The 22,836-nt window shown below is 34.8% G+C and overlaps 2 protein-coding genes across 2 annotated transcripts; both read left to right on the top strand.

Moving 5' to 3' along the window:
* Positions 1-230: 230 nt before the first annotated feature.
* On the top strand, positions 231-1,634 carry LOC148554077 (uncharacterized). Its single transcript, XM_088494972.1, has 4 exons — positions 231-380; positions 655-843; positions 939-1,016; positions 1,161-1,634. The coding sequence occupies exons 1-4, from the start codon at positions 231-233 to the stop codon at positions 1,632-1,634; spliced, it is 891 nt and encodes a 296-aa protein (XP_088351098.1).
* A 2,580-nt stretch (positions 1,635-4,214) lies between these two features.
* Positions 4,215-9,260, top strand: LOC107610203 (uroporphyrinogen-III synthase, chloroplastic). The gene is made up of 9 exons (XM_088494214.1): positions 4,215-4,601; positions 5,761-5,848; positions 6,521-6,587; positions 7,109-7,227; positions 7,565-7,657; positions 7,765-7,820; positions 8,036-8,121; positions 8,553-8,684; positions 8,998-9,260. The coding sequence occupies exons 1-9, from the start codon at positions 4,389-4,391 to the stop codon at positions 9,050-9,052; spliced, it is 909 nt and encodes a 302-aa protein (XP_088350340.1). The 5' UTR covers positions 4,215-4,388; the 3' UTR covers positions 9,053-9,260.
* The last annotated feature ends 13,576 nt before the right edge of the window (positions 9,261-22,836 follow it).

Raw genomic sequence — 22,836 nt, 5'->3', positions numbered from 1 at the left:
GGTTGTTGGTTAATTGATTTATTTGGCAACTATTTAGGATAGTTTATGTGTTGAATTTTTTCTTGGCAGATTTAGATGAGGATGATGATGACCTTGAAAGTACCTCTGATGCTGACTCATAGCATTCAAAAGATTTTGGTAAATAGTTGGACTCCGATGAAGAATCATCAACTCTATATCCTCAATTTAATGAGAAAACCAAGTTTAGACTATTGAAATTTGAGGTTAGTATGATATTTAAGTCAAAAGCTGAATTTATGCAAGCTACTAAGGATTACACAATTCAGTGGGGTAGAAATATTTTATTCATAAAGAACGATAAGGTTAGAGTTAGAGCTGTTTGTAAGATTGAAGATTGTCCATGGGTTGTTATTGTGCATGTAACAAACAAGACGGGTCTGAGCAAATTAAAAATCTAGTTGATAGTCACACCTGTCCAAGAAGGAGGAAGAATAGAGTTGCCACCCAAACTTGTCACTTAGTAAACTAGTACCTAAGCTTAGGAAACATCCCACTATGAAGCATCGAAAGGTTTATAAATGGTTTGTAAGAAAGTGTAATGTGTATTTGAATAGCACATGTATTACTAGAGCCTTGAAAGCTACTAGAAAGGTTGTAGAGGGTGATGAAATAGCACAGTATGGGTTGGTGTAGGACTATGCTAATGAGCTACTGACTAGCAACCTCGGATCCACAATACAAGTTGGTGTCATCCTCATGCCCGAGAGTTCTCCCCTGTTTGATCGATTCTATGTCTGTCTTGATGCCTGTAAGAGGGGGTTTAAGGCAGGTTGTAGACCTTTGATAGGACTGGATGTAGCGTTTCTGAAGACATTGCATGGGGTCAAATCCTGAAAGCGTGTGGACAAGATGCTAACAATCATATCTTTGTGATTGCTTATACTATTGTCAGTGTGAAAAATAAGAATAAATGGCAGTGGTTCCTAGAGCTACTTCACAAGGATCTAGGAGACTACAAAGAGAACAAATGGTGCTTCATCTTAGACATGCAGAAGGTAAGGATGAAATTAATACACGATAATATGTTCTAAGGATTGATTTGATTTAATGAAAATAATTGAGGGACCGTTTTGATTTAATGAAAATTATTGATGGACTAATTTGATTAAATATCTTTATGTGGGTTGTCTTCTCTGCAGGGTTTAATCCCTGCTGTTCAGGAGGTGTTTTCAAGGGTTCATCATCGATTCTGTGTGTGGCATTTGTGGCACAATTTCTCAAAGCAGTGGTCAAGCTGTGAGTTAAAAGATTTGGTGTGGGAATGTGCTTGGTCGAGGACAACAAATGAGTTTAATAGAAACATGATCAGAGTTAAGTTGATAAATAAGAAAGCTTGGGAGTATCTTGACAAATGGCCGAAAGATGCATGGACAAAGGCGCATTTCAGTGAGGTTCCAAAGGTGGATAATATATGCAACAACGCATGTGAGTCGTGCAATGCCAAAATCAAGAAAGAAAGGAGCAAGCGCATCCTGACTTTAGTTGAGGAAGTTAGAAGGACCATCATGAAGAGTATGATTGGCAATAGGAAGAAGTTACAAAACTATCAAAGAATTCTGCCCTCTGTTCAGCAAAATAGACTTGAAGTAATGACAATATTGTCTAGCCATTAGGCTCCTCAGTGGTCTGGCAATGAAAAAGAAGAATTATACGAAGTGCATGGCTGGCCAACCAATATGGTTGTTGACTTGGAAAAGCACATATGCACTTGTAGGTTTTGGCAACTCACAGGGAACAACTTCAACACTTAGATAAGTTATCTTTATTCGTGTTACACATTTTAATTAATCATTTAATTTGTTTGGAAAGGTATGCTGTGTATGCATGCAATATAAGCAATACAGGATAAGAATGACGAAAGGGCTGAAGAGTACTGTCATGACTAGTTGAAGATGGAAGCGTATAGGAGGACTTATTGTTTCAATGTCAATCCGATTAAAGGACAGGATTTATGAAAAAAAACACCACATTCTGCTCCAGTCCCACCCCATTTAAACCCAAACCTGGAAGACCGACAAAGAAAAGGAGAAGGGAGAAGGATGAACAACCAACTGGGTCAAAGACAAAGATGAAGAAAAAGTACAACCCAATCAGATGCATGTATTGTGGTGAGATTGACCACAATAAAAGAGGCTGTGTAAAGAAGAAAGCTGTGAATGTTGAGGAATATGCCAGGCAGATGCAGCTGCAACTAGCAGTTGTTGCTCCTGTTGCAGATGGTGCTGACCCTGAAGTCAATGTTGTCCCTATTGAACATGATAATGCTCTAGAAGCAGTAGCACCATTGCCTTCACTTCCATCACCCATCCAGCTTTCTATAGAGATTGACATCAGCCAATCTGAAAGCATTCCACCAACCCAAGATACACAACAGGTTGTATAATCACTACTCAATTGTAAAAAATATCACCTTTATTTTATCAGCTAACAAGTGCATTTGGTATTGGCTTATGTAGGATCAAGTTGTAGCTAGGCCACCTAAATTATAGGTGATTAAAGCAAAAGCAAGAACTAGATCCTCCCCTAAACCTACTGCAGCTGCACCAGTGGCTATCTCGACTGAGACTATCAAAGGGACAAGTTCTGCAACTGTTAAGAAGCTGGCTAATTTTATGACTTTTGTGCCTACTCCATACTTCAAGCATCCAAGGAAGAATGATAAAATACTTTGATTAGAAAGCAATGTGTTCTACTTGCCTTAACTTTTTGTATGGGGCTATTTTAGGTTTTTTTATATAGGGAAAATAAAGTACTATATTAAATATTGTGGTTATCTGTAATCTGAAAGTTGTATGTGCCCTTTTCTTTTGGTGTAGTCTTTTTTTTAGGATTGGATACCTCATAGATTTGCTGTGGTACTTATTTTTAAGATAATGTGACAATTATCCTTCAATAACACCACAATGTTATGACTACTTACTTTGATTACTTACTCTATTTATGGCTTAATCTTATAGCAATAGTGATAGTGATTAATTTGTAATATTTCACAATGTCAATAATGGAGAGTTTGGACTTAATCTTAAACAACACTACTCAAACATCTAGTCTCATTCAATCCATCCAACTCAATACACCATTACAATTCAATAGAATTGTGTTTACTTGGAAGTACATATCAAACAACAAAGGATCACATTAATTACAACTATCACAAACATGAAAATTATTAGCAGTTTCAAAAATCTAACTTCAACTTTCAAGCTGCCCAATCTCAATTCCACCTTCACCCTTTATTCATCATAATCACTTTCAACCTACAAATCAGTTCTATAATCTTTTTTTGCACCACCTTCAACCACTGCTTAATAGTCATCTTCATCAACCTACTTAAAGTAATTATAGTGATTGCTTTTTTGCAAATTGATAAATTAGAAAAGAAAACAATGAAAAATATCCAATAACACAGAACAAGATGGAAAACCTTCAACTTTTTCAACATTACTCACTCGGTACCTTGGATATGCATGAAATAATCTATCTGGGTTCTCTGCTGTCCCAGATTTTTTTATCACAGCCTTCAACCCGCAGAAACATGATTCCTCATGAATCTTTCTCCTCATTCGCATTGAAGTGCTGGAACCGTTACTGTCGTGCAACGGAAACGACACACCACCACTACGACCTCCATTTCCTGTCTCCATCCTCCCGACGACCCAACAATTTCAAGTTTTACCTAACTATATGGCCCTCTGATTGTTGACTACGACTTATTTATCATTGAATTTAGGATTAGGATTCATCATCCAAGGGATTAATTTGAATTATTTTAACATACTTACCTTGTCAGCAACAACAACGTACACGTAGGCATTTGTCACGCTGGCAGTTAAGGAAACACGTCACCCAACGTTAGCCACCTCATCGAAGAAGATGACAGAAGGACGAATGTGGTCATGTCCGTCATCTTTCGGAGTCGATTTTGATTAACTTTATTTTTTGGGGACGAATATGAAAATCGAAGTATCTTTTAAGGACGATTTTGATTATTAACTCCTATTTATATTTAGGACATTCATATAAAATTAAAACTCATTTGATTTATTTACGTGATTTACTCTAATTTTACCGTTGTCAAAACCCTCATTTTATTACTTACTCTCAAATAGATTTTGTATAGGTAAAAACTAAAGTAAAAAGTTAGTAATTTTTAAACTTGAATTATTTTACATCGAGGCCTCGAGTCCCTAGTCGCTAGGGCCTAGTAAATCTTAGAATAGAATCAGAGAGATTATAAAATTGGGTTTAAATGAAAAGAAAGGAAGATATTTATGGAAATTGAATAAAATAAGAATGGAGGAAGGGGGTTGATCTGTAAAACTGTAACAGCTGGAGTGGGGACAAGGTCCATTGCCCAACACGTTTCAATGGCACATGCTGCTTGTGTCTCCGTTCTCCCCTACGGTCGTCAACTCCACCGACGAATCTTCTTCCCTCCTCAACGCTCATCTCCTTCCTCCGCCTCCGCCTCGGCCACCGATTCCCTCTTCACCTCCGCTTCCGCCTCCACTTCCAATTACTCCCCCAAAGTTGTCGTCACCAGAGAGCGTGGCAAGAACGCCAAGCTTATTACTGCTCTGGTGCGTAACTCTTCTACTCTCTCTCTTCACCTTTCGTTGCTTACCTTACCTTCGCTTTTTATGATCCTTGGATTTGTTTGTTTCCTCTGCATTGCTTCAGCTACAACAATGTGCTTTATTTCTCAGCCTCATACTCAATTTAACTCTTCTGTTTTCATCTCTATTCCGATTCTCATTCAGTTATCTTAGCTGGATTTTCTTCTCTTTCCGACTTAACCTTTCATTCCTTCTTTTCCTTCTCAACTAAGCCGTTATGTCATTTAGGTGTTTGATTAAAGGTTGAAATGAAATGCTTTATTGTATGTACTGTTTTTTTCTCTTTCTTTTGTTTCCTGTTTTCTTAGGTGTTTGAATTTTAAATTATTATTATTATTATATGATTATTTTAAGCCACGTTAATTTAAAAGAAAGAAAGTGCTGAATATAAGAAAAGACAAACGTCCAGATGTTGGATTTGGATTCCTAAATTTGCATTAGGTCCTGCTTTTCGTGAGTTCTATCAATCAAATATAGTGCTAGTATAGTTTACGTAGCAAAATTCATTCATGTCATATTGCAGATCACCGCAGGTTTTTCAAATGTAGACGAGTTTAAGGATCGATTAAAGAGAATATACTTTAGACTCTCCTGTTTGAAACATGTGCCCTATAATCTTGAATTATTAGTTAATGAACACTAATTGGTTGAACTTCATTGGCTTTTCTTTTAAACCTGACTGATAAAGTATAACATGTTCATCATGCTCATTTTTTGTTTTGTATTTTGTTTTTTGTTTTTTTTTTGTTTTTTTTTTTTTTGCGTTTTCATGTCAGTCTTTCACTTTTTAGTTTAATATTTTTCCCACTCACCTAAATTGGCAATCTGCTCCTACTTGTATCATAAGATTCTATTCCAACCATTTTATATAGAGGTTTCATTAGGTTAGGTAATGCTTTGATCAAATCTTGATGCTGCATATCCTCATAACTTGTATTTAATTTTCTACTACTATTTCATCTTCCTTCATATCTTCTTCCATTGGGAATTTGTCTGTAAAATATTCAAGCACAAAGATGATCAGTTGGGTAAATGGAGATCCAACTGATAGCTTCTGTTTTTCATATTGTTTAACTGATCACATTCCCGGAAACTATTGCTGTAATTCCAATTTTTGCTGCAGGCCAAACATGAAATCAAGTGTTTGGAACTTCCTCTCATTGAGCACGCACCGGGAGTGGACTTAGATAGGCTTCCTTCTGTATTAAGTGGTAAGCATTAGGAAAAACCTGCCTTGTGTATATGCAAATATTTTGTAAAGTTCGAATCATGCTGTTTTCATCTTGTACAGATATTGTATGTGAACTAATTATCTTTTATTAAACCAGTTTTAAAAGGAATGTCTATATTTATGTGCACTTAATGGGAAGAAAGATGCAGTGATGATATTCTGGATGTTAAATTCTTATTGGGTTGGTGCTTGATGGATTATTTCCCATTACACATGGTTCCGAAAATAAAGAGTTTGTGCTTCAAATGCTGAAGACTTTGTTTTCATTAAGTTTTATAGATCGTGGTGACATGTAAGACGATTCCTATGCTGTCTCAGACTGTTGGTATTTCATCTGACCTGGATAATGTATGAAATTAGTATGACTAGAGTGGTTTGATTTTCACCAAATATAGAGATGCGGTTTTGTTTTCCCTCTAGGTTTACATTCAGCATGTGTGCTCATACTGTAATTTTTAAGAAACTTGGTTGGGGAGTGCGTACATGGAGGTCTTCCCTTGCATCTAAGTAGAGTGGAGAAATTTCAAATTGACAGATCTTTGATTTCTTAAGTTAAAAAGGTCACTACCTTATTTTGTGTATGTCTTCTAATCCACATGACTCATGCTTATAAGCGCCTAATTGCTTAACAATTGATGCTTGATACTTGCAGATAATGTGTTTGATTGGATTGTCATAACTTCCCCAGAAGCTGGTTCAGTCTTTCTAGAGGCATGGAGGTAAGATTTTAGATCTTGTTTGAGTACTTTATGTGGAACTACTGGAATATTTTAAATGATTTTGAAAAAAATTTGCTGAAACATCAGGATAATATTTTTTCATCAATTCTCTTTTCAGACTTGTATCGTTTGTTTTCCCTAACGAAATTTTTATAGCCCTTGCCTTCTGTTGTAACTTATAGTCCTATGGCCGGAATACTTGAAATGCAATTTTGTTATGTTACATGTGAACCAAATGTCTATATGATCTCTAATCTAGTTTGTGCCTGAGTTGTCATACTTGCAAATGTGAAATTGCCGCAAGATTTTTTCTTATATAAAACTGTTTGATGCATTTCGTAGTTGTACAGATAAATTATTATAGACAAAATAGCACAAGAAACAAAGGTTTCCTTTTATGTCATTCTTTACAGTATTATTCTTTTTATTTGCAATTTTACATCATTTTCTTTTGGTACTTTGTTTCTTAAATACTTTGTTTTTTAACAAATGATTGTCCTAGCCTTGTTTGTTGTCCTTAGAGCTGCTGGGATGCCTCATGTCAAAATAGGCGTTGTTGGCGCCGGCACTGCAAGCATTTTCAAGGAAGCTATGCAGTCTTCAAATCAATTGCTTGATGTTGCCTTCGCACCATCAAAAGGTATCCGTGTGTATTCATGTATGCTGAATTTGTATTATGCTCCCCATTTTTGCTTCTTTATCAAGCTGGATAACTGACTTAAGAAATATAAAGTAACATCTCAAAACTCGCAAGTATTTTGGGGTATTAGAGGAAAATGTGGGTAGTTCCAAGATATGCATCTTGATAGGGCAGGGCAGGAGATTGCTTTGCTTAGGTTCTGTGCTTCCGTGGTTCTTAGTGAAAGTGAATAGGGAGTCTAACCACACAGTAGATTAACATGTTGTTTAGTGTGAATCTGGAATTTTAAGCCGAGTCTTTTGGAAGTGAAACTTAATATGGATTTGATGATTTTCAGCAACAGGAAAGGTTTTGGCTACAGAACTTCCAAAGATTGGAAATAAAACAACTGTTCTATACCCTGCTTCTGAAAAGGCCAGCAATGAGATTGGTAATAGAGTTATTATTTTGTACCTTTCAAACTTGGGTTTTGTATAACATTTGCTATTTTCAAGCTAATTGATGTGCTAATCATCTGTGTGATATTTATATAACCAGAGGAAGGACTTTCCAAGCGTGGATTTGAGGTTATTAGGATGAATACATACACAACGGTAAAAGATTTTAGCTTTAGTGCTGGTTTCCTTTTTTCTAAAAATATATACGGTCCAATACTTAAGTACTTCCTAGCAAGCACCACATGTTGAATGTGTGTTTTATGTCATTAATTAGATTTAATTATTATAAATGTAATATTTACTAATGTCAAAGTGATCTATTTCAGTCTTCTTGGAAATTTAGGACAGTTTGATTCTCACTTATTTGGCAGGTGCCAGTTCAAAATGTAGACCAAATGGTTCTTAAGCAGGCACTTGCTGCCCCTGTTGTCACTGTAGCTTCACCATCTGCTATTCGGTTAGCCTTTGGTTTCTTCTTTCTCTTTTTTATTGTGAATTTTGATTCTTGAATTTTAAAATAATTCATATTTACTTCAAATCTAGGAAATGATTTATTATTATGTTTGGATTTGGTATTTCAGTTCTTTGCTTGTTAGATATATGTATTGAACACAATGAATCCAATAAACTATTTCAACTTCCTAACTGGGTGCCGTCTTTGTCCCTTACTAGTTAAGCCTAATACTATCATATTACAAGAATCCTGGAGTATTTGGCAAGTTGGCCGTCTTACTTTTAATTTTCTAAATAGAAATAAGTAGAATTTTGTTCTTAGCAAGTTCAGTCTTATTTATTTAGCACTTCACTCAGTTATTTTTCATTCTTCCTTTTATATATATATAGAAAAGAGAAACGAAATTTACTGGTTTTTGTCATCCGCTGCTACAGTGCTTGGAAGAATCTTCTTTCTGATTCAGAGTGGAACAATTCTGTTGCATGCATTGGCGAGACGACTGCTGCAATGGCAAGAAGATTAGGATTCAGAAATGTGTACTACCCAACACAACCAGGCCTGGAAGGGTAAATCGCAAATCCTCTATGTGCATTTCTCTTAAGTATTCAGTGCCTATTCTATGTGCTGAGTACAATTTTCCTGCCTGTCATCATGTAGAAGTTTTCTTTTTAACAAAGCTGATTTCTATTTCCCCGTTATATTTCTTTTTTGAATATATCAGGCTTTGGTAACATAGGAATGACTCCAGTTTCAATAAATCATTCTTATTATAATTCATTATATCAGGATTTTTAGTACGAACAGAATTCTGTTGCTCTCTTTGTTGCTTTAAAATCTTGTTAATACAATCCGTTTCTGAGAACCTTCCTCCTGCTGCAGCTGGGTAGAAAGCATTCTTGAAGCACTAGGATCATATGATGAACTATTGAGGTAATCATCTGCACTTCGTAGCAACGGGAGATGTTTCCAGCGTTTTACTGGCAGAGAAAATAACCTATATAGTGATTTTACTTTGGGAAGCATTTACTTCTCAGATATTTTTAGGTTTATAGAGGCTATCATGAGATGAGTGGTAAATAGTCTTCGTGATGTAAATACCCTTCATAATTTGATTCATTAATGTTGATTTATTTTGTTGCTAATTGATCCAGTTGTCCGAATATGTGAGTTTCCACAGGACTGAAAAAAAAAAAGATTTAGTATCTAAACAATAAGACAAGTCATGCGGTTCACTAGGAATCTAGGATGAGATTTTGTCTGATTTAAGGTTAATTAACGGATTACGTTATCCCCGTCTCCTCAAATTTAAACAATCCAAAAGATGTGTAAGTAAAATAATTCAAACGGATCACTTCCCATGGTAGACAGTTCTTGTCCACACTAAATTGGTAGCTGGAGTTCATCATGCCCAAAGAGAAGAGCCCTGGCTTGAAGATCTTATGGCTCTCGACCTTTGGAACTGCTGCTGGTAATTCGCCTCTCTTTCTTTCTTATTTTATTCGGTGCCCTCAATTTCGAAGAATCTAATACATTATGACCATTTTTTCTTTGGCAGTATTAGTTGGCAATGTGTTGAGGACAACAATAAGGGATATGGACGCGCTCATGAATGCCGAACAACAAGAACATCATGATCCCCCCTCAAATGATAATGGATACGTTGCCTCCCCAAACTGATGCTGATTTTCCTGATGATAAAACATGATTGGCTTATTGTTTTGTTTCCTTTTACTTTTTGAGTTATGACTTACATATTGAATTCTAGAGAGGTTTGTCTTCTTTATTGTTGTTCGAATAAATTATCCTTTGTACCCATAAAAGATACAACGTGCTGACAAATGTACTCATATAAAAATAAAACGACAATTGTAACCACAAAAGATGGTTTCCGTGTGCCAAGAGTACCCTGACGGACCAATTACGTAACCAACGTTTGGGTAATCTTGGCACACGGAGGTCATTTTCCATGGTTACAATTGTCGTTTTATTATTATATTGGTACATTTGTCAACGTCTGTATCTTTTATGGGTACAAATAGTAATTTAGTCGAAGTTGTTCAAAGCTTCAAACCATGCTTGATAAAAGAGTGCCCACAACATGTTTGTTTGTTGAATGTCGTGAGTGAAAATTGAGGCTTGCCTTTCCAGCTAATTTTGAATATATATATATATATATATATCGCAATAATTTTTTATAAAATCCTCTCTTGGATTAAAAGTTTGTATAGTGTAGATCATGTCCCTTTTATATGAACAAAAATTTATGATGTTATAAATATTTAAAACCTCCATAAATATGACTTGTTGTATTATAACAACAACAACAAAGCCTTGTCCCATTAGGTGGGGTCGGCTAGATGAATCAAACGACGCTATTATGCTTTGTCATGTATCATGTCTACAGAGAGACTGTTTACATGTGGATCTCGTTTGACAACCTCATGGATGGTCTTCTTAGGTCTTTATCTGTTTTTTACCCCTTGTCCATCTTTCATCTCATCCACTCTCGTGACTGGGTGTTTTGTCAGTTTTTTTTTTCCACATGTCCAAACCACTTGAGACGCGATTTAACCATCTTTTTCACAATGAGTGCTACTCCAACTCTCTCCTTTATATTTTTGTTCTTTATTTTATCAAATCGTGTATGTCTACTCATCTATCTCAACATCTTTATCTCTGCTACACTCAGCTTACGTTCGTGCTCCCCTTTGGCCGCCCAACACTTCGTACCATAAAACATAGCCGGTCTTATAGCAGTGCGATAGAATTTACCTTTAAATTTTAAAAGAACTTTTTTGTCTCATAAAATCAGATGCACTCCAACATTTTAACCAATCTGCTTGGATCCTATGACTTGTTGTATTATAACAATATTGATTTTTTTTTTTTTTTGTAGTTATAATAATATTGATATTTCATTTTTACAAAATGTAAACAAAGAGCTTAATAATACATCCATCTATCTATCTTATCTATATAAAAATTGATCCACATATTTGTTTACAATTATAGATTGTCATTTCATCTATTACTAATTCGAAATTTGAAAAATTCAAGTACTAACAAAAAAAAAATTTTCTTAAAAAATGTTATTGACAAAAAAAAATTTCTAAATAATTTTAAAATTCTTCAAATGTGCCCAAGACTTCTAGAGTTCATTTTAGATGAGCATAATGCTAAAATGATCATCGAAATTGGACGATCTAAATTAATGATCTAGGCATCGAAAATAGATTCTGATTAAATTAGTTCAAAATATCAGATCAATAATTTACCTTTAGAGGTAGTCAAATTGTCTAATTTCTGTGGCCACTACCACATTATACTCAATGAAAATGGCCTCTGGTAAAGTCACGCGCCCAGTTGTCAAATTTTAAAGTTATTCAGGAATTTTTTTTGTTAATAACATCTTTTAGTAATTCTTTTTTCAATGCCCGAATAAGCAATTAAGTAATTAACTCTTATTATTACATAAGTTTTTTCTTTAAGTTGTAATTTTTGTAGATTTTTAAATTTGTTTATTTCTATTTGCTCTCTTCGTTTAATAGCCTTCATTAACATTATCATTTAATTAATATTAGTAATGATTTTGATCAATAATAATATTATCTTCTAATTAATGAATGTAATATTATTATTATTATTAAGTTATTTTTTAGGAAAAACACTATCCTAATTATTTCTTTGTCATTATTATTGTTGAGTTTGAAAAACTAAAAACATATTATAAATGATGGCTAAATATTATTATTGGATTAAAAGGTAATTATGTATGTGATTAGTTTGTTTAGTGTGTAAAAATTAATTTAATTACACTGGCACAAGGAACAAGAAAACAGGCCCAACAAACTATTGAAGCCCAACATTGGTTCAGTTTAAAATGAAGCACTCATATCATCATTGTTTAATCCAACAAATGAGTGGCTGAACTACAAGAATGAAGGAAAGAAAGAATTGGCCCAAGAACAAGCAAATGGCTCAAACTAAGGATCCAAGCCCATTCACTTAGTTGCTAACTAAGAAATTGAAATTCATTCCCATCTGAACTAAATAGAGCTAAGTCTCAAAGTGGTCCCTAAAATTACACTCGTACCTCATAGTAGTCCCTGAACTTAATAGTTACCCATATTTGTCCCTGAAGTTGCACTCTGGGACTCAGACTCGTCCTTCCGACACATTCCGTCCATCTGGTGCCACCGGAAAGCTGATCTGGACCAGAGGTTGACATGCTGGCGAAGCTAAAGGCTAGCTGATGTAGATGAGTAAACTTTCTTGATTCAATTTGGTCCTTAAATTGAAGTTAAAAACCCTAATCCCCAATTTTGAAGATCACTCTTTGCATTATCCATTGTCTTCTCGTCACTTCGCTCTTCTCAATCTTCAAAGCCAGACGGTAATGGCTAGCGCAAGCAACGCAGCTGGGAGCTCGAACAACCCACAATTTTTGGAAGCATTACGAGGAGAATGAACAAAAACAGAGATTCGCATTTGCCAGAATGGTGTGGGTACGGGTCGAGACCAGTGTTGCGATGGTCAGCGATGGATTCTAATCCAGGGAGACCGTTCGTAGGTTGTCCAAACTACAATGTAAGTGGTTGTTGTTGTTGTTTGTTGTAATTCTGGAAATAACTTGGTTGGTTCACTTTCTTGGGTGCAGACTGTAGGTAAGAGGTGGTGTGAATTATTTCTGTGGGTAGATAAAATTCTGGAAGAAGATGTGATAACATGTGATGATAGAACAAGTCCTTCAATTAACAATGGAGAATAGAAGATGAAGATTGCTTGGAAACTTGGAAGATTAGAGTCTGAAGTTAGGGTTCTAAAAATAGGTAGAATTTTGGTGTTTGTACTTATGCTATGGATTACAGTAGTTGTTCTTCTCTCAAATTTGGATAGGAAATTTGGCCAATTTTATCTGATAAAAAACAAATGACATGTATATGTTGTTCCTGTACTTGTACCTGTCTATTTGTTTGAAAGAAAAGCAAATTAAAGTGTTTGACACTAATGTGCTTGCATATTTTGAAAATTGGAGAAACAATATGAACTACTAATATATTCATCCATAATATAATTCTTGTCAAAGTTTTCATGATTAAGGCCTTACATAATCATAAGATCCTAATTTATGTTTTGCAATAAAATGGAAAGTGTTTGGAATGCATCTTAATTGTATATAAGAGGACAAAATAAGACAAAAAATCTGACAATCAATTCCAAAAAGTTATAATTCATATTCATAATGTAGAAAATATATCCAAAGAAGGTACTATATAGCCAAAACAATAGTCACCAAGTATATATATATATATATATATATATACACCAGAGTTGTTAAAATATAGGCCTCATAAGTTTCCAACACTAAAATCTCCAACACTAGGATCCTAATTAAGAAAGCATACAAAGCAATTTACTTCACTAAAACAAATAAACAAAGACACCATCTGTCCCTAAACATAATAATATAAGTCATTAATTCTTAGTTCCGGGTGGCTTGAATCCAAGATTAGGCACAAATCTTATTATGATTGCAAGTCTTGATACAGTTTTCTGTGTTGCACCTTGCATTGGATTAGGTGGATTAGTGCTTGCTAGTAGAGTACTTGCAGATGGAATGCTTGCAGGTGGGGAGCTGGCTGGTTGGGTGGTGGCAGCTGGTATGTTTGTTGATGGGGTGTTGTTTTTAGGTGTGGACAACTTTTTCTTAGGAGGCAGTTTGGTTGGTCGAACAAAAGGGAGTTGCACCTATGTATGAAACATTTGAACTGACTAAGAAAAGTTAAAAGAGTGTTTACATAATTATATATATATATATATATATATATATATATATATATATATATATATATATATATATATATATATATATATATATATATGGGTAACTAATAATATGAACATGTTGAGAGTCATCAGTTTCTGACAAAACAGGCTGACTAAGATCAAGCTGAATTTTGACTTGAGCCTGTGGCACAAGTGTGGCATCACCACCATTTACAGCAGCAGTTGGAGCAGAATTGTTGACTTCACCTCCATTGGCATCAATATTTGTAGCAGCTATAGCAGTTGATTCTTCGTCAACAGCCCTCTTACCACAATTCCTTTTGGTGTGACCTTTTTCACCACAATAGCAATAATGTCATTTTTTATAATTTGTTTTCAGAGAGGTCTTCTGCTTCTTGCCTTTACTTGGCTCCTTATCAGCATCCTTTCTTCTTTTTTCTTAATTGGCCTTGGCTTTTTCTTGAACTTTGGTGCTTGAGATATGTTATGTGGTGATTTTTTCCACAATGCCTGACCAGGAAGTGGATTTATATGGAAGGAATAGGTGTTGTTGTATGCTTCCATGGTCAACCAGTGATGACAGAATTCATTTGACTTTTTACTAGCCCTTGCCAATGCGGCACATGCATGCACACATGACATCCTTACACAGAAATTCAGAGCCATAAATAAACAAAATTTCAACTGCAAATCATGAATAAAACAACTAAAAATATGCATAAAAGACCATACCACTTAGTTGCCAAAAACCACACGTGCATAATCTCTTGCCTAAGTCCACAACCATATTGGTTCGACCAGCCATGAACTTCAAATTTCTCATAATCTGCATCACCAGACCATGTGGGAACCCAATTTTTTTTATTCTTTTCTTATATTTTCCAACATGGTTCGTTGTATTGGAAGTAGGATCCCAATATTGTTCCTCAACTTTATCTTGTTTCTGGCTATAGATCTCATGACATATATCCTGACCTCCTCCAACAGTGTGATAATAGGCTTGGCTCTAGGTTCTTTGATCCGTGAGTTGAAAACCTCACAGGCATTATTGCAGATATTGTCCATTTTAGGTGCATTACTAAAGAATGCCCTGCTCCATGAGTCCTTTGGCCATTTGCAGAGATAAGTCCATGCATTCTTATTTAGCCTCTCTAATTTTTTCATCCTTTAATGAACCCTTCTTGAGTGGTACACCTTGCATACTCCCAAAGTAAACATCTAACCTGATTATCCTTCCACTGTTTGTTGAAGTTCCTCCATAAATACCAAACACAGAATCTGTGATGGACATTTGGGAACACATCCTAAACTGGATGGACAAGTCCCTGCATAACCAAAAAGTCAGTACTAAAGTTTTTAATCGAGCCTCAAAAAAGTCCCTCATGTTGTATTAATGAACTCAGAATGGTCCCTAAAGTTGTGTAAGTGACATCACATTGGCCCCTCAACAGAGTAAATAGGTACTACCAATATATAGCAATCATCAACTATGCAGCATCCAATTTATACATCAACTACTCAATTGTTCTAAATAGCAATAAATAGATTTACTACTCAGCACACATATATAGCAATAAACAACAATAATTAAGATATCTAACAATAAACAACAATAAAGGGATTTACAACTCAGTAGTTATAGATAGCAATCTTCAATTACTACCATTAATTAAGATATCTAGCAATAAACAACAACAATACCTTTTGCATGTCTGAAATAAAACACTAACCATGTTGTTTGTAATCACCCAAGTCTTGATGCAGTAATTCCAGAAACCATCGCTGATACGTGGAAATTTAATGTATCATTCTACAAAAAATTCTTTTCGGCAAGTATACCGAATTATCGTCAAGTAATAACTCATAATAGAGTGAGGTCGAATCCCACGAGAATTAACGGATTAAGCAAACAATAGTTAATTGATTATCCTAGTTAGACTATTCATATTGGAGTGATGAACAACAAGAAATGTAAATGACGTAAAAGTAAAGGAAAGCAATAAAGTGCAAGAAAAGTAAATGACGTAAAAGTAAAGTACAAGAAAGTAAAGTGTTGGAAATATAGAGTACAGAAAATGTAAATAACCATAAAGTAAATAAAAGAAAGAAAGATAAAATAAACATTGGGATCAAGAGATATTGCATTCTCCAGATTAATTGATTTCATCTTATCTTCAATCATGCAACTCATTGACCTCTTGGCAATCATGATTGATTGAGCCCCAATTCCTTGGTGACTCAATCTCTCAAATCTTGATAATCAGCCAATTCCTTGGTCTAATTATTCATGAAGAGAGATGAAGCTTGTTCCCTGATTATACCATATACTTTCCTAAATCCAAGTAGTGGGCAGATTAAATGTCACAATATCCAACCCAAAATCCAAAATCATTCAAGTGTGAGAAAGAATTTCAAGCATGGTTTTATGATTTCTCTTCCAAGGTTCGCATAAAATCCAAATACATTCAATCTCTTTTCCAAGATAATTGAATGCTAGAATGAAGAACGAAATTCTTTCTAGTAAATCAAAGAGAGATGAATAGAAGAAGAAGAATAAAAACAATCAATCCATCAAATATCAATAGAGCTCTCTTTCCCAATGAAAAAAATTAGTAATTCATAACAAAATATTTACAAAAGTAAGAAAGAAAAGAGAAGATGATGGTGAGCAGAGAGGGTCTGAAGACTGCCCCTCTGTCTAGTCTCAGTCTAGCCTGATTTCTAATTCTATGAAATTAAGGCCTTTATATAGGCTATCCTAAATTACAAATTGAAATGAAATTGAAAACAAATTACAATCAAATGAAAATTAACTATTCTAGATGATTCTTGTGGTCTTGATTGGTTGACAATTGTGGACTTGCTTGCTTGAATTTAGAGTGGACTTTGATTGAAAAACGAATTAAAATGAGGCTTCAGGATGGCGTAGCTCTTTTCAGGAGGGCGTAGTGCTCATGCACCCACACGTACGCGTCACCCACACGTACGCGTCATCACTGCTTTTGGCCCTTGTCATGCGTACGCGTCACCCACGCATACGCGTCGCCAACTAAATTTTCCTCCTTCTATCGCAGGCGCTCTTGGTAACAAACGGAGCGCCAAAGGCGCTCTCCTCTAATTCTTCTCTGCTTCAACCTTTAGACTCTTTTCTTCTTTCATGCTTCTTTTGTGCTTTTTACTTCTTTTTCCACTATTTTCTACAAAATAGATAAAAAGCAAAGGGATGAAAGTAATTTATGATTTAAGCACAAAAACACTTAATAATTAAGCATGATTAATGAAAATTAAAGGTGAAAAAGCATAGAAAAACATAACATGATGCGCAATCATCAATCACCAATTCTCCGTGTTTTCAATGGACACAATTGCATAAGCAATCACATAAATGTGATTGTTTGCATCTTGACCAATAGCAGAGAGGATTTGACCACCATGTTGTATTTTTAGAAATGCTCTATCCAAGCCTATAAGTGGTCTGCAATCAGCCTTTAGTACACTCTTTGTCTGATGCAAATGACAAAACTGATCCTTCAGAGCAATCGTGTTCCAACAAAATCGCTGTAGTTACAGGAATAGCACCACCGCCATTGATGAGTATAAGGGAGAAGGAAAGACTATGTTTGTATTGTGTTTTGAGAGGAGAGACAATACGTTATGTTAACGTTTGAGGGAGGATTCTTCAAAAGCAATTTTAGAGTGAAATGACGTCATTTTAAGGCATTTACGTGCCACCACCAATACTACGTCGTTTTAGCTTCGCCAGCGTGTTAGCCTCTAGTCTAGATCAGCTTTTTGGTAGCGCCAGATGGATGAAATGTGCCGGAAGGACGAGTCTGAGTCTCAGAGTACAACTTTAGGGACAAATATTGGTAACTATTAAGTTTAGGAACTACTGTGAGGCACGAGGTATAACTTCAGGGACCACTTTGAGGCTTAGCTCAAACTAAACACCACCACTGAAACCAAACTCTCTCTTCTCTCTCTTTTATCACCCACGTGAAGCTATGAAGCAAAGCAAGAAAAAGGAAGCTCTGAGTTAGGGCAAAATCAAGAAACCAAAAAGGGGTTACAAATTCAATCAAAGAAGACGAAAGTCAAAGAGGCTAGGGCTAAAAGCAAACATCACTTCCGAAGCATCATCAGAGACGTATTTTCACATTTATGTTTCATTAAATCTTGGTGAATAAATCTTTTCCTTGCAAACACAGAAGTGAAAAGTTGAAGATGTTGAAGATGGTGACACTCTGCTGTGAATCAACATTCAAGAATCAAATTTGGAGTCAAAGCAAGAATGAAGGGTTCAGATTCAATAAGCAATTTGAAAAATGTTGAAAGAGAAGATAGAAGGTATGGATGCATGTATAATTCAGTCACTACTTCTACTCTATCTCTCCTCTTTGACGCTGCTGCTACTACTGATTTTCGGGAGAAGAAGTCCAACGCACTAAGCTTTGGAAGCTTTACTCCTCTATTAAAGGAGTAAATGGCTAAGGGTTGGAGCAAGGAGTGAAAGCACTAAGTTTGGGTTCCTATAGCTTACAGAGCTATTACCATTCTTCTCCTTCATGGTTCTCATTAAATATCTTATTTTTTCAGTCTCATCTTTCTTTGTTTCTAATGGTAAAAGGCATAACAGTAAGGTATGTAAGAAAAAGCCATTGAGTGAAAAAGGTAAGAGAGTTAGACTTGGATAAAAAGCCTATATTTATTTCAGAAATTCTTTGTAAATTTTTCTATTTTGTTGTCATGATCTTGAGAGGAGCCTCTTGCAAGTTAGGTGAGCACTTTGTTGTTGAAAGCTAAGGTGAGTTCCTAGTCAAATCTGGTTTAGGTTAGAAACTGGATTTGTCCCAAATAAGATTAGATAGACTTTTAAGAAAAATTGGTGAATGTAATCTTGTTCAAAGATAGTGAAATTCCGTCATAGTTGTGATGAAGACTGGATGTAGGCTACATTGTACTGAGTAGCTAAACCAGGATATATAGCCGTGTCACTTCTTCTTCTCTACTCTGTTTTTGGTTTTTCTATTCAAGAGACAAAACAAAATAATCTCCTAATTATTTTATCCAGCTAGACTTTACAACTATATGTATTACTCGTATTTCAGGTTTGGATCCTCTTTTGACAAGAGACAAAATAAAATAACCTTCTATTTTTCACCTGAGGCAACATTATAGAATGCAAAAGTTCAATCCAGTTCAAAGATTACTCAAACAAAGTAAAAGGAGGCTCTTAGCCACTGATATTCATCAATTGGTATCAGAGCTTGGTCTAAAAAAAATCAAGCTTCATAACTTGGAAGAAATATCTAGATGGCAAACAACATGGGATCCAACATAGTGGCTTATATACTGACAGAAGGGCAATCCAACAACAGACCTCCATTCTTCAATGAAAAAAATTATAACTACTGGAAAGAAAGAATGAAGATCTTTGTTCAGTCTATGTATTACAACTTTTGGAAGATAATCATGAATGGTCCTCAATTTTCAACCAAAATAAGCGCTGAAGGTGTTGTTACTCCTAAAGCTAAAGCAGAGTGTAATGACGATGATAAGAAAAAGGTGAAACTCAATGCCATGGCTGTCATCATGCTAAACTACGCCATCATCTTCGAAGAATACCGACAGATTTTTTTATATGCAAAATAATAAAGAAAATCTGAGATAAGCTCCAAATTACACATGAGGGCACCACACAAGTAAAAGAAACAAGGATTGACATGATGAGAAAATAGTATGAAATGTTTACTATGAAGGAAAGAAAATCAATTGATGAAATATTTGAAAGGTTCTCTATCATCATAAATAGCTTAGATGCTATGGGGATTACTCATTCTGAACAAGTGCTGGTGAGAAAGGTCTTGAGAAGCCAACAAAAGAGTGGGAAACTAAGGCTACTGTTATCTCTGAAAGTACTAACCTAAGCCAAATGACCTATGATGAGCTGAGAGAAAAGTTACTAGCTTATGAAATCACCCACATAAAAAATGGTACAAAAAAGAAAGAAGTGGCTCTCAAATCTTGTACTGAATTATTGGATGATGAATCCAGTGACTGTTTATCAAATGACGAGATTGTGTTTTTTGCTAGGAAACTTAGAAGGCTGATGAGACAAAAAGGAAGAAGTAGAGGAGGCAACTCAAAGGAACCAAAGAAGGACATTAGCAAGGCCATTTGCCACAAATGTAAAGAAGCTGGACATTACAAATATGATTGTCCCAAGCTCAAGAGAGAAGACAAGTCTTGGAGGGACAAGAAGAAAAGACTTATGACTTCTTAGAAAGATTTGGAAAATGACACTGAAGAGGATGAATAGTCAGACAACAACTCTCAAGCATGCTTAATGGCGACCACTATCAAAATAATGAGGTAATCTTTCTTGAACCCACTAATGAAGAACTCCATCTAATGATTGATGATCTTACTAAAAAGATTAGAAATTTTTTGAATCAATGCCATAAACTTGAATCTGAAAATGACATTTTAAAGGCTGAAAATGCTTACTGCAAAGAAAAAATTAAAAGAAGCCGAAAGTACTGCTGATCTTGTTGAAGAGAACAAAAGACTTAGATCTAAAATTAAAAGTCTTGATGAAAAGCATTATGTTGTTGCCTACTTAAATTGCATTGAAGAAAATGAAAGGTTGCATAAAGTGATTAAAGGTCTAAATCAAGACATAGCTAAATTTGTCCAAAGTTTTGAAAACTTAGACAAATTATTAGCTAGTTAAAGACCTCTTTTTGAAAAAGCTGGGTTGGAGTATCATGAAAAATTTGAATATGTTTTTGAAAAATCATACTTTGAAAAATGAAGCCTCAACTTCCAAAAACAAAAGCTTTTAAAACCCAAATCACTTTGAAAAATCAGCAAGCAAAAATTTCTGTCATACATGCAATTAGTTTGGTCATTTGCCTATTCAATGCTTCATCTTTGAAAGAAATATTCGTAATAAAGTTTACAAAGTGATTGGCAAATACAATGCTCTTGGACAACCAAGAAAGTTTAACATTAAAGATCCAAAATAATTTGGATACCTAAAGTCACTTAAAAGTATTGTGCAGTTTTGCCTAGCATCCAAGAAGAAGAATGACATGTGGTACTTGGATAGTGGGTGCTTTAGACATATGACCGGAAAATCCACATTCTTTATCAAGCTTGACAAGTACGATGGAGGCTTTGTGACTTCCAGTGATGATGGAAAGGAAAAGATAGTGGTCATAGGTAAGGTTGGTAAGATTTTCTCTACCTTCATTAATGATGTATTCTTGGTTGATGGACTAAAACATAATCTTCTAAGTATTAGCCAATTATGTGATTTAGGTTATTTGGTTATTTTCAAAAAGTTGAAATACTTAGTTGTTTGTAAAAATTCTGATGAAACTTTGTTTGTAACTAAAAGATGCAATAATGTGTATAGACTCACCTTGGAGGAACTAAAAACAAATAAAATGTAGCTTGTTTTACTTTCATTGAATCTAAAAAATGGTTATGGCATGAGAAATTGGGACATGCTAGCATGTTTCAAATTTTTAAGCTTGTAAAAAAGAATTTAGTTAGAAGTCTTCTAAAAATAAAATTTGACAAGGATATCACTTGTGATGCTTATCAATTGGGTAAGCAAACTAAAAGTTCTTTGAAACCCAAGGATGACATCTCTACCAAAAGACCTTTGGAAATGCTATATATTGATCTTTTTAGTCCCACTAAGACTCAAAGCCTATGTGGTAAATACTATGGCTTGGTAGTAGTTGATAATTATACAAGATTTGGATGAATTATTTTCTTAGCTCATAAGAATGATGCCTTTTTAGCTTTTTCAACTCTGCAAAAAGATTCAAAATGAAAAAAAAAATTAAAAATTGTTTCCATAAGAAATGACCATAGAAAAGAATTTGAAAACCAAGATTTTGAATCATTTTGTGATGAATTTAAAATTTTAAAAAAATTTTCATGTCCTAGAACACTTCAATAAAATATGGTTGTTGAAAAGAGAAATAGAAGCCTTAAAAAAATGGCTAGGAAAATACTTTGTAAAAATGAAGTTCCAAAATTCCTTTAGGATGAAGCAGTAAACACTGCTTGTCATATTTTAAACTGAACCATCATTCGAAAAATTGTATAGAAAACACCATATGAGCTTTGGAAAGGAATACCACTCAACCTTAAGTATTTTCATGTTTTTGGAAGCAAATGCTTTCTTTTAAATACTAAAGATAATCTTGAAAAGTTTGATCCAAAATCTTATGAAGTTGTTTTTGTTGGTTATTCAACCATTAGTAAAGCTTTTAGAATTTACCTTAAGGAACATAGAATCGTTGAAGAATCCATACATGTTACCTTTTGTGATTCTAGCACAATTTCAAGTGTTATTGAGGAGAATGATGTAGGAATTGAAACTGAATTAAGCTCAGATAGAATCCAAGGTGAAGACACATTAGAATCCATATTGGAAAATGTTGTTCTTGATTTTGCAGACCAAAATGCAGGAGACAATTCTATTTTGTTTCCTATTGAAGCAAAGAATTTTGAAAATCTCAACAATGCATAACCAAATCATACCCAACCTGAGATCACTTCACCAAAACCCAGAGAATGGAAATTCTTAAAGAACTATCCACATGAGTTTATTATTGGAGATCCATCTCAAGGAGTTACCACAAGATCCTTAAGTAAAAGAAGGACCGAACTCAATGATCTTGCTCTTATATCTCAAGTAGAACCTCAAAATGTAAAGAAAGCCCTTGATGATCCTTCATGGATCAAGGCAATGGAGGAAGAATTGGTCGAATTTGAAAAGAATGAGGTTTAGTCTTTGGTGCCTAATTCGAATGGTAAGAAGGTAACGGATACTAAATGGATCTTTCAAAATAAATTAGGTGAGGATGATAGTGTTGTTAGAAACAAAGCTAGACTAGTAGTTCAAGAGTA

Source organism: Arachis ipaensis, chromosome B7 (assembly GCF_059453495.1).
Source record: "Arachis ipaensis isolate K30076 ecotype BB chromosome B7, ASM5945349v1, whole genome shotgun sequence".
Classification (NCBI taxonomy): Eukaryota; Viridiplantae; Streptophyta; class Magnoliopsida; order Fabales; family Fabaceae; genus Arachis; species Arachis ipaensis.
This window is presented reverse-complemented; position numbering and strand designations above follow the sequence as displayed.

Bases quoted from the DNA above. Each gene is read 5' to 3' on its own strand.
- LOC148554077 (XM_088494972.1), top strand. From the start codon at position 231: ATGATATTTAAGTCAAAAGCTGAATTTATGCAAGCTACTAAGGATTAC. The intron at 381-654 runs GTAACAAACAAG...GGGTTGGTGTAG, and splicing joins CATGGGTTGTTATTGTGCAT to GACTATGCTAATGAGCTACT. The intron at 1,017-1,160 runs GTAAGGATGAAA...TCTTCTCTGCAG, and splicing joins TCATCTTAGACATGCAGAAG to GGTTTAATCCCTGCTGTTCA.
- LOC107610203 (XM_088494214.1), top strand. From the start codon at position 4,389: ATGGCACATGCTGCTTGTGTCTCCGTTCTCCCCTACGGTCGTCAACTC. The intron at 4,602-5,760 runs GTGCGTAACTCT...TTTTTGCTGCAG, and splicing joins CCAAGCTTATTACTGCTCTG to GCCAAACATGAAATCAAGTG. The intron at 5,849-6,520 runs GTAAGCATTAGG...TGATACTTGCAG, and splicing joins GCTTCCTTCTGTATTAAGTG to ATAATGTGTTTGATTGGATT.